At 32.5% G+C, this 12,680-nt stretch overlaps 1 protein-coding gene across 1 annotated transcript; it reads left to right on the plus strand.

Moving 5' to 3' along the window:
• The first annotated feature begins 7,205 nt into the window (after positions 1 to 7,205).
• LOC132627193 (premnaspirodiene oxygenase-like) lies at positions 7,206 to 11,116 on the plus strand. The gene is made up of 4 exons (XM_060342387.1): positions 7,206 to 8,121; positions 8,265 to 9,471; positions 9,562 to 9,990; positions 10,562 to 11,116. The coding sequence occupies exons 1-2, from the start codon at positions 7,243 to 7,245 to the stop codon at positions 8,877 to 8,879; spliced, it is 1,494 nt and encodes a 497-aa protein (XP_060198370.1). The 5' UTR covers positions 7,206 to 7,242; the 3' UTR covers positions 8,880 to 9,471; positions 9,562 to 9,990; positions 10,562 to 11,116.
• Positions 11,117 to 12,680: the final 1,564 nt, after the last annotated feature.

Genomic DNA, 12,680 nt, shown 5'->3' on the forward strand with positions numbered 1-12,680 from the left:
AAATAATTATTTTTTAAAGTTGCCAAAATATTAGAAGCGAAAAATAGGTATTTTGGAGGAAAGGTGGGACAAAATTGGGTGTCAACACTTATTACGTACGTGAATTCCCTCTCTCAAGTCCAATTCACGAACCACAGATAGTGTCTAATTAGTGATCAAGTAACTAAACAATTAAGCACAAGAATAAATAAGCAATGAAAAAATATGGAAATTTAATAGATAGAAACGATGATCAAATGTCAAATTTCATGTTTGTGTCAAAGCCCTAGAACTAAAGAGTTTAGCTCCACATAGATATGGAGGAAAAATAACAAATCATCCGAATAAAAATGTAAAAATAAGTATTACAGAGAAGAGAAGGTAAAACCCTGTAACTCCGGCTTCCACGGCAGCTCCAAGCTCTTTCTAGGTCCAAAGTTCTGAACTACAGGTTTGAAATTATCCAAAGTTATATAAAAACCCTGTCTTATGGACTATTTATAGGTATATTAAAAAGTCCAAACGAAATAACTAAGTCCAAAACGAATTGGGAAATAATACTTTCTTCGAACAGCAGCTTGGCCATGGCGCACTGTGCATACCAGCCACATTGCTCGCGATTTCATGCCTGCACTTTGCCACATAGACAAACTTTAGGTGTATTCCTTTTCACTTCCATTTTTTGCTATCACTGAATGCCACGTAGACAAAAAACATATATGCACTTCGTTCTGCTTCTTGCTTCATTTACTTTGGCTTTTCAATATTTCTCCAAATTGTCTTGAATATTTGTGCCAGCCTTTTATTTTATTAAAAAAAACATTTTTCCATCTTTTTCAACCTCAACGAGTTTTTGCTCCTTTTTCTCCTTTCTTTTTCTTCAGCTCTTTATTCAATTTTGCAATTTTTTATTTCTACAAAATAAAATATAATATTAAGCACAACTTAATATAATAATACTCAAAAGATGATTAAAAGTCTTAAAATGTGAGGCAACTAATAGCTAAATGTATGCATTTTAGGCCGAACATCATCGTGTTTCAGACTCATCTCAGTATTTAACATTTATGATTATTTCAATCAGACTTTTTAGTAGATCAGCATGTGTTAAGTAATATATCCGTATTCAGTTTATGTGTATATCTCATGTTGATCCAGCTAGCCAGTTGGTTCACTCAGTCACATGTAGTTAGGCGCCGAGTTTCGTGTTACGTCCAGGCCCAGGTTCAGAGCGTGATAGTTCGTCTTCAACATTCCTTATCTCTTGTAAGTACTTAGTCATACTGCGAGATTTTTATAATATTGGCTGAGGATTTTTGTAGACTAAAAACTCGTGGATGCGATTTGTTCGCATACAAGTTATGCAGTGTGTCCTATGCTTGCTTGGAGGTGGAGGTTTTTGTAATTACAGAGGTGATTGTTGGGTCAATTGATGCCATCAATGCGTTGTGAATCAACTAGTCCTGACGAAACCAGATTTTATGTTTAGGTTTGGGCACCTCTAAGTTGTTCTGAGTGACAGTCTTTAATGGTGTTGTCATGGCTCCGTCCAGATAACTATAAAGGTCACGACTTAACATAAGAGACTCAACCTGAACCTTCCAAATAACAAAATTGATTGGACCAGTAAGCACCAGGGGAAGTTAGGAACCTGAATTAAATTGAACCAGGTGATTGGTGTTGTCAACGGCGATAATGGATTCGCCATACTAGAGAAACAAAAAAATAGGTCTGAAAGAGACTAGCAGACAATTGATACTTGTTGGAGCTTAGAAGAGCTCTGATACAATAAAGATACGCAACAGAAAGAATTATGAAATCTTTTGTATTATCCATGATGTGCAAAGCACGTTATATACAAGTGATGGGTCAACAATAACTCTTATATTATAGGAGTGTTCCTAATCGGCTGTTAAATAACAGACGCTAACACTAATCACATGAGCTGTAGGTAACTAATTAATAATACATAATTTGCACAATTAAATGAAACATAACAATAGTACAACAGATTATGCACTTTTACATGAAGTTGGGAGTTATGCATCAATATTAGCAACTCTAACAGATTTATTCAACAGGAGGTTAGGTAACATTCACAAGAAGTAGAGACCTATCAATAGTAGGTTCTGATAAATTGATATTTTAGCAATTTATCTCTTCTTTAATCTTAGGATTTTGCTATGTTTGATTGATAAAGTAGTGCATTTAATGTCGTTTACTTCTAATTTACAGGTTTATGTGATTTACAAGTGATCGAGAGAGATAACAAGTGAAAATAAGTCAAAAGAGGCCAAATTGAAGAAAGCGGAAAAAGTGGCTGAAAATGCGATTTCGGCTCAGATTTGTAAAAACTGAAAGTTAGGGGCTGTTTTTGTCATTTTTTTAGTTGGAAAAGTTGGGTATTATAAAAGTGAAGCCTGGGGCAAAATATTTTCATCTTTGGCCATTTTCAACACAAGTTTTGGAGACTAGTGTTCATCGACTCACACTTTGGAAGCGAAGATTTGAAGACTTAGATGAGAAATTTCTTGAAGACTTAGATGAGAAATTTCTTACTCTATTACTCATTTCTTCAATTCCTAATTTTGTATTGTATCTCTATGTGTGTATAATTTTATTCCATCACTTTAATCTTGTTTATGAAAATATTCATTTGCAAAGTTGGATGAAATCTCTTGTTATGCTTATGTATTGAATGATTTTTATTTCTATTGAAGTGGGTGTTTGTTGTTTTAATTAATCTTGTTATTTAATGTTTCTTAATAGATTAGCTAACCCTAAGACCCGCCTATTTACTTCGATTTGAGCTCGAGAGAGGAAGATTGAGGTTGAAAAAGATTAATTAACAAGAATTTGGGGCTTTAAAACCCTTCTAATAACTTGAGCTAGGGATAGGAAAGTTACTTGAGATTATATTGATTGTGCTTAATATCACACTCTAAGGCTTGAGAAAGCTTAGAGTGAAATTCATTGATTTGGTCGAGAGACTTTTGATGAGACTTTAGAGATCATTATCTAATTAGCATAAACTCACTCATAGTTGTAAAATCGTAAAATACATTGGATCGTTACTTGAGCGTAATTTCCTTTGTATCCATACTTGAGGCCATTGATCATTTTGCCCGCTTTTTAGTTAGTTTTATCTTTGTTAGTTTTTAAAACAAAAATCAAATATTGAAACGGTGTTTGGCTTAGCGTAATGGGTGATAATTAGTTACTTGTTTAAATCGCCTAATATATTATTTCCTGTGGAATAGATCCCGACTCATAATTGGATAAATTATATTGCATATGACCGTGTACACTTTCTCTTTGATGAGTGATTTTGGATGTCATCAGGTTCACATGCTACATACGACATCTATGTATCTAAGTGATGAAACAGAGAAAAAGATAAAAATGGTTTTCTTTTCTATTTTGCATTTAGGATATGTTTAAAATTGTCTTTAAAGCACACCTTTTTGTTGTTTTGATGATTATTTAAGTTTGTCAAAAGATTGCACTTTTAGTCTTGGATCAAACATTTAGTACACTCTTGTTTCTAGCTTTAATGAAGCTGTTGGATTTTTATTTTTTATTTGGAGCAGAAACTTTACGTTTTTTTTTTCCGATCTATTTATGGAGTCATGTGCAACTTTTTGATGTGTAGCTTTTTGTGTTGCAATTTCTCGATGTTGACGAGATTTTTCTATTGTTTACTATTAAATATTTTTTTATCACAGTTCCTATAATGTTTTTCCACTGTATAGCTTATTATTTGCTTTAACCGATGTCTTACTCAAATGTCGTAATATGGTTAATTTAGGAAAATTAAATAGTTTACCTTTGGAATTTGAGACCAAATCCCTGTGACAAATTCGTTCATGACGGCCAACCTTTTCAAAGTGTGTCTAATACACATAGCTCTTGCAACAGTATAACAAAAAGATCACCCCTGTAATTCTAAAAGAATCGCAAGAAAAATTATAAAATAAATTGTGTAAACTTTCAATTTTTTCTCCCATACTTTTCGTTGGTCAACAATAAACTAGAACTAAAGTGCTCTATATTTATTTGGGGATAGGGCATCATTACCCCCTCTGAACTATATCCGAAGTTGTTACGACACACCTTACCTTTTTCTGGATTCTATTATCCCCTTAAACTTTTTTAAAATGAAATAATTACTCCCTAGATGATGATGTGGTAAAACAGAGTGCTGACGTGGCAAGGAGAGTGCGTTTCACTCTCTTTGGAAGAGTGAGAAGCATGAAAATAGGGAAAAATTATTTTTTTCTTAAAATTTGAAAAATTTAATTGTTTTTAAAAAAATATGAAAAATTCAATTTTTTTAGAAATCTAGTTTTTTAGTTTAAACAACGGGTTTTCCACATTTTAAAAAAATAATAAATTTTTCCAAATTTTTATAAAATTCAAGTTTTTTACATTTGACAAGAAAACACTTTTTTTAGTTTTCGTAATAATCCAGATTTTATTTGAAAAATAAAAGTGTTCTAAGAAAATGAAATCATGAAAATCAAGATTTTTCAGACATCTAAAAAACCAAAAAAATAAATAAATCAATTTTTCCATATTTGAAAAAAACCCATTTTTCATATTTTAAAAAAAATTCATGTTTTCAGTTTTGTTTTTTTAGAAAGGGTTTTTAAAAAAGTCAAATTTTCAGATCTTTTAAATATTCATTTTTCAATTTTTTTTTTGAAGAAAATTCAATTTTACATTTTTGTGACACGTAAGCGCAAAAAATTAAAAAAAAAAAAAAAGAAAACAAATAAATATATGTGTGGCAAGGAGAGTGTATGTCACTCTCCCATATGAGAGCGGACGTCAAGATAATTTTTTTTTTTATAAATAATAAAAATAAAGTATTCTATTTTAAATATATATGTAGCTATTAATTGTATTTAACATATTACTCTTAGAGATATGATGTAATTAATTCAAACTATAGCTATTAAATATAATTCCCTACTAGTGTTTGCCACACCATGTAAATTTCCCTTTATTTAATCCGTATAAGGAAGGTGGAACACATGAAGTCTCTCTACATTTTTTAGAGGAGCACAGCAGTTAAAGAACGAAACAGACCAAATAATTGTTCTCTAAATGTTATTCTTCACAAATCTTTGGCAATTAAAATCTCAAGATAAGATCTTACAAAATTCATTCTATAGTCTGGAATTTATAAGCGTGATATGACCGTCACACCTGACCGCCAATGTCGACTAACGACTCTTTCCCAAAAGTCCAAGAATGAGAAAATAACAAATAGGAATTGTACCTTATGTTTTTTGAAATTAGATAATTGTGCCCTTCTCTAAACTTTTGGTCAATATACCCCTCTCGTTAGAAAAAAAAAATCTTGTTTTTCCTTAGCGTCTAGGGAGTTGCCTGAGAGTAATTTTAAATTATAGTTAAAAGTTGAGGGATGAATTTTAATGATTTTTTTTCCAAAAATTTTTGATAGAAGGAGTCCCATTCATATTTTACGGGGAGCTCCGTAAATGACATACAAATACAAGATAGTTTGCCAATAGCGGAAAAGGTACAAGTATATCAAAATGTAGCAGAGAGCAATATTGAACAATTTGGGATAATATAAGGCAAATTTGAATTCTCACTTCTGAGATAAAAACAACTTCTGCAAGACTTACAAAAGGAGAAAAAAATTCACAAACTTAAACGAACACCAACTTGGAAAAAATTATTCAAAACAACTGTAGATTGCCAGATATTTTCAAGATTGACGTGCCGTGACTTGCTGCTCATTATTAACTTTGTCGTCAAACATAGAACCATCAGCATTAAAAAAAAAGGTCCCATGGAAAGTATGAGGCAGTGAGTGCACGTTTTCTTATCAATTTAATAATATAAAGTAGTCTTTGGTTTTAAAAAGATTATTTTAATTTAATTTGAAATAAAATTTAAAAAATAAAAAAATATTTTAAAAATATATAGTTTAAAATAAATCTTAAATATTTATGTGACTGTAAATTATATTATAAAGTTAAATTATTTTTAAATATAAAAAAATATCAATTTTTTTAAGACAAATTATTAAGGAAAGTAAAATGCGCCGAGAGAAAAACACACGTCATCCTCCTCTTTAAGAGCTACTTCCGAACTTGTGCAACATTGGGATGACAAACTTCTTCCTTCATGGAATTAGTTAAGCGCTTCCATGTTTGTTGAGTTGAAACTTGGAAACTACACGCACGCACCAGCATTCGGCTTGGGTCGTGCCCATCACGCGTATGGAGTGTGGTGTGACACACCTTTTTAGTCCAGCTTAATTTTCTCATGACCGTTAATTTTCAGCATTGTGTATAACTGCTCCAAAATATATTTTTATAGCAACTTCTTGTAAAAAACCTGTAACAGCAGGTTAATTTCTCTAACAACTACAGATTAATTCTTCTAATTCTTCCAAATTAAGTCCTTTCTATTATAACTACAGTAGCTTGGACTATAAAAGCAGCCCTGTGAATTATCATATACGAACAATTCCTCTCATTATCTCAAAGTTATTCTTTTCAATTTTGTTTCAGGGCAACTGTATTCTTGCAAACTCCAAACTGCTAGTTATGAGTAAACGTGTTAGATTGTGTTTTAGAATTTTGGAAAGTCTCAAAGACTCAAACAATTCACCCCTAACAGGACTGAAATCACTTTTAAGGCAATCGCCGGCCACGATATAATTTTTTATTCAAAAAGTTGCTTTCTGTTGTCCATTTGTTCATTATTGATACTGTCATATTTTTCTAACCATTTGAAACAGCTCTCTCGCACGCTATCACATTGCTCTCCTGTCACGTCAACATCAATAGTTTCGTTGATAGAAGTCATAGAACCATCAGCATTAAAAAACATGGTCACATGGAAAGTATGAGGTAGTGAGTGCACGTTTTCTTATCAATTTAATAATATAAAGTAGTCCTTATTGTTTTAATTTGACTTGATATAAAATTTAAAAAATAAAGAAAGATTTTTGAAATGTGAGATTTAAAATAAATCTTAAATATTTGTGTAACTGTAAATCATATCATAAAGTTAAATTATTTCTAAATAAAAAATGTCAATTTTTTGAGAACAAACTATTAAGGAAAGTAGGATAATCTTTTTGGGAGAAAAAAAATACGTTTGGACTTTCTGCAAAGAGAAAGTAGTACAAGATTTTATTCTCAAACATGTAAAATTAGCTCGTTATATAACAAGAAGCATGTATCCATAAGATAATATTCCATTTCCTCCTTCCTAAAAATGGAGACTCAACAATTACCCTTCATCTTCATTTCACTCTTGCTATTCCTTTACTTCTTATTCCGTCTTTTTCAGATATCGAAGGAATCAAAAACCTTAAACAAAAAATTGCCTCCTGGTCCATGGAAGCTCCCTTTTATCGGGAACTTGCACCAGTTAGCAAATGGACTCCTGCCACATCATACTCTCAGAAGCATATCGCAACAATATGGGCCACTGACACATTTACAACTTGGAGAAATTTCAGCGATTGTCGTGTCTTCACCTGAAATGGCAAAAGAAATTATGAAAACTCAGGACGTTCGCTTTGCAACTAGGCCCCAAAGTATGACCGGAAGTATTATTTTCTACAACTACTCGGACATAGCACTATGTCCATACGGTGATTACTGGAGAAATATGCGCAAAATATGTGTCCTGGAACTTCTTAGCGCAAAGATGGTCAAATCATTTAACTCAATTCGACAAGAAGAGATGTCAAGTCTCGTCTCATCTATCATCAATTCTAAGCCTGGCTCGTTGGTCAACCTATCAAGCAAAATATTTTGGTTTACAGGTTCTGTAACTTGTAGATCGGCTTTTGGAAAAGTTGTTCATGATCAAGATACGTTGATAATGCTGGTGACTTGGCTGATTTTCCCTTCGCATAAGTGGCTACACGGGATCAGTGGGATGAAGTCCAGATTGTTGAAGGCCCGCGAAAAGGTCGATGTAATTTTGGAGAAAATCATTAATGAGCATCGGGGAAGTCGAGTGAATGGTGAAAAGGGTAATGGTGAGTCCGGAGGTGAAGACCTGATCGATGTTCTACTACGAGTCATGGAGAGTGAGGAATTTGGAATGCCAATCACAAATGAAAATATCAAAGCAATTGTTTTTGTAAGTATAGTCGTGCCATCCAAAAAAATATCGTTTCTTTTTTCATTTTAGTATTGTTAAACTTTTGAAGTTGACTTTTTATGCTAGAACTCAAGCTTGAATTACAAAAAAATGAGTAAATCTTGATAACCTTTTACGTGCAGGAAATGTTCATGGCAGGAGCTGAAACATCATCAACAACAATTATTTGGGCGTTGTCAGAAATGATAAAAAATCCAAGTGTTATGGCTAAAGCACAACTTGAAGTTAGAGAAGCCTTACGAGGAAAGAAAACATTTGAGGATACTGATTTAGAAGAGTTGAAGTATTTGAAATTAGTGATAAAAGAAACACTAAGGGTACACCCTGCAGCTCCTCTATTAATCCCAAGAGAATGTAGAGAAGAAACACAAATTGATGGATACAATATACCTATCAAAACTAAAGTCGTAGTGAATGCGTGGGCAATTGGAAGAGATCCAAAATATTGGGATGATCCAGAAAGCTTTATACCTGAGAGATTTGAGGATAGTCCTATTGACTTCAGAGGGAACCACTTTGAATTTATTCCATTTGGTGCAGGAAGAAGAATGTGTCCGGGAATGATATCCGGTTTAGCTACTGTAGGGCATTCTTTAGCGAAGTTGTTGTATCACTTCGACTGGAAGCTTCCTGAAGGGGTTAATCTGGATGATTTCGACATGACCGAAGCAGAAGGAGTAGCTGCCAGTAGAAAGAATGATCTTTGTTTGATTGCTACTTCTTTTGGTCTCTCTTAAAAAAAAAAAAAATCCTATTTCGTGAATTAATGAACGAAATGCAAAAAAAAAATAAAAAAATTGTTGTGTAGCGAAATGCAACTGAATATTCTGCTATAAACAGTGCTAATTGTGGGTATTTCGTTGGATAACCAACGAAATATCCATTGTGGTATAAAAAAAAAAGCCAACCTATTTTGGGCTAATGACTGCAAAAATAAGTCATTTTGGCTCCGGACTCAAAGCTTGACCATTCAGATTCTTTGAAGATTATATGTGATCATTCTTAGCTTAATAATACATGGCGCTTCACATTCTTTTTAATATCTTTATTGTTGCTCCGTAGGTGTTTGCTAATTTGAGATCATTGGAAACTGGATTCAAGAATTAAAATTTGTTTGTGGCGTAGAAGATCTACCTAATTTTACATTGATTTTATATATAGCTTTTGTTCTCTCAGGGAGTATATTGTTTACTTTGTCCTATTTCACACCTTTTAAATGTTGGAGAGAGCACATTTGTAATTCTTCTAATTAAAATTCTTTCTGCTTTCTTTTGCTAGGGGTGTTTGACACGGATTGAAATTGGAGCTTTGGAACGCCTGAAATTATAGGTATGTCAAGTAAATTAGATTTTTGCTTTGTATAACATATTTGTTTTGGTAATAACTAGATATTTTAACATCATAAATTTTCAAATACAGATCAACTTCAATCTAGTGCAAGATGGGGAATTTTAGTCGTGACAGCAAGCAGAGGCGAATTCAGGATTTCAAGAGGATAAGTTCACTATTAGCTATGAGTTTTTTTAATTTTTTTTTTCCTTTGGTTCGTTATAGCTTAGCGCCTATGGGTTTTTTTTTAATTTCTTTTCCTTTTTGGGACTTGGGTAATTAAAAATAAAGGGAAACAAATTCATTAGAGGTGATATAAAATAGAAACACGATTTTCACTTTCGGGTAATTAGAATTATAGAAGAAAAATGATTTAGAATAATATAAAAAGGAAAGTTAAAAGACTGCTTTAATTAAAGCATAGAATGTGCAGGAGCTTCGATCCCGAGACCTTGAGGAAATAAACACAGCCACTAGCCAGTGCTCCACTCGACCTGGTTTGACAATGTGTTCTTTCAGGTAATATTAGATATACTAGTAAATATGCCGCGCTTCGCGCGGTTAGGTAAAATCCTAAATTTACGAAATAATTTGTTTTCTATATGTTATCCTATAGTAAACATAACCAAAAAGTATAGGTTGATATATTGAATTCAAATAAAGAAGTATTCAAAGAATTAAAAATTTGATCAAATATTCCTTTAAGGAAGTTGATTTTTAGACCTTTTAGTTGTCAATTTCCCATCAACATCTTATTCTGCTATAAATACGGAAATATGTTTTCTATTAATTTCTATTTTAAATGTAAATAGACGTTTAAATCCTGAACTTGTCATTATTTTGGTGAGCTACACGTTAATACAACTTTTCATTGTTTTCTCTATTACAACATTTTAAAAAAAAATATAGGGAAGGGGAAAGGCTAAACAATAAGGAAAAAAAGAAAAACACTTTTTGGATAAAAAAATATTAATTAATAAACATTTATTCATGATTCCACCAACTTGATTAAGATCCTTTGACATAACGAATTACTGAGGAATATACCATTACATATGAATTAACTCATTTATGTGAGCATATGTTATAGCTCCATGGGCAAGGATGACGCTATAGAAGTACTAAGAAGATCGTCGTCAAGGTCACAAGCTAAGGAGATGCAACCAAGGTTACTGGGCTTCAATTGGAAATTAAGAAGAAACTTATCGTGGAAGAAAAACCCATAAACAAGTCCAAGAATTATGGAGAAGAATGGGCTAAATGCTACACATATTTTATGATCTAAGTCCACGCTCAAGAGGAGAAAGATTGGGGCCCACATGGAGCCCAAAAGAGCTTAAACTCAAGCCCACATGGGGCTAAAATTTCTGCCCAAAAAAATGAGCTTAAATCCACCCCAAATTGGGCGGGAGAAAGTCACGTACAAGGTGACTTTTAGGAAACCTTTTCCTTATGCTATTAGGGAAGAAGTTTGTCAATTATTTTACATGTTTTCTAGTTTAATCCTAATTAGGTTTTAGTATTTAATTATTTTCATAAATGTAGATTCTAATCCCATTCTATTTGGGATAAGTTTCCCCTATGTATAGGGGTGGATTTTGTTATTTTTATTAGACAAATATTATTATTATTGAGAGTTTCTCTACTTTACACCTTTGTGTGTGACTACTTTGGATTTATCTTGCAACAGTATAAGAACGATTCTTTTAAGAGGTAAGATTAATTCGTACTTGATATCTTTTGGTTCTTATTCATAAATTAAAGAAGGTAATTAGTCTTATACTAGTTATTGTCTCTAGTTTCTTTGAAATAGGGGTCTAGTTCACCTTTTGATTTAAGTTCTTAAATTGACTCTATTAGTATCATAATTAGCTTTAATTCGTTAATTTTGAATACTAAGATCAATTAGGGTTCTTAGCACCTAATCTTGAAATTTGGGGATTTTATTCTTTAATTTCGTCTATCTTTACATTCTTGTATTTAATCTTCGTATTTTCGCTTCCGCGCTATAATTTTGTTTAGTCAAGTAACCCGATTCTTATCAAGTGGTATCAGAGCGGTGCTATCAAGGTTCCGTTCTTGATAATCTTGGGAGTTTCGTAAAAAAAAAAAAAAACTCTTTTTTCTTTTAGTAGCTTAAAAAAAATCTCTTTTTTTCTAGTTCACCTTTTGATCTAAGTCTTGAATTGACTCTATTAGTATCATAATTAGCTTTAATTCGTTAATTTTGAATACTAAGATCAATTAGGGTTCTTAGCAATTAATCTTGAAATTTGGGGATTTTATTCTTTAATTTCGTCTATCTGTACATTCTTGTATTTAATCTTCGTATTTTGGCTTCCGCGTATAATTTTTTTTAGTCAAGTAACCCGATTCTTATCAAGTGGTATCAGAGCGGTGCTATCAAGGTTCCGTTCTTGATAATCTTGGGAGTTTCGTAAAATATATATATATATATATATATCTTTTTTCTTTTAGTAGCTTAAAATAGTAAAGCTTAAAAAAAACTTGCAAATTAAGAAACTCCATAGTTATTGTGTTTCTTGTATTTTCCAACATCAAGAAGGAAAAACAAGAAGAGGGGAAATTTGGGATTTTTTTTTTCTTTCTTTTCATACAAATTGGTCTTTCTTCTTGTCTCGCCAAACCCAATCCATCTGGGAGTGGGTAATTTTTTTTCTATACATCTTACTTCTAAAGGATTGTTACTAGTAGGGTTTATATATAAATCCTAAAGGAACCAGCCAAAGGTAGTAATTTGAGTGGAAAAAGGCAAGAGAGGGTAAGATCAATTGAGGGGAAAAATGAATTGAGAGATATTTGTTCTTTAATATTTCTTTTCAAGATGTCTCGAACAGGAAAGGAGAGTTAAACAGGCACTCAAAACAACAACTTAGTCGAGATGCTCAGAATGATTACCGCCCGACTTGAAGCGTTAGAGGCAGCCCAAAATCCACCTAATCCGATGAACATAGTCGAGTGTGGAGAATCCAACAACATTCGATTCCTCAGGTTAGGAGATAAGTTGTTTGACCTCCTCAATTCCAATAAGGTGAGGATCAGTTTGGAGACAATAAGGACGAATTTGAGGAAGCTTACCAAAGGAGGAATGAAAGAAGGGCATCACGAGCTAGGGCTGAGGATGACAATCTTAGTAGCATCAAGATAAAGATCCTAATTTTCAAGGGAACAAGATATCTAGACTTGTA

The sequence above is a fragment of the Lycium barbarum genome, chromosome 2 (assembly GCF_019175385.1).
Source record: "Lycium barbarum isolate Lr01 chromosome 2, ASM1917538v2, whole genome shotgun sequence".
Classification (NCBI taxonomy): Eukaryota; Viridiplantae; Streptophyta; class Magnoliopsida; order Solanales; family Solanaceae; genus Lycium; species Lycium barbarum.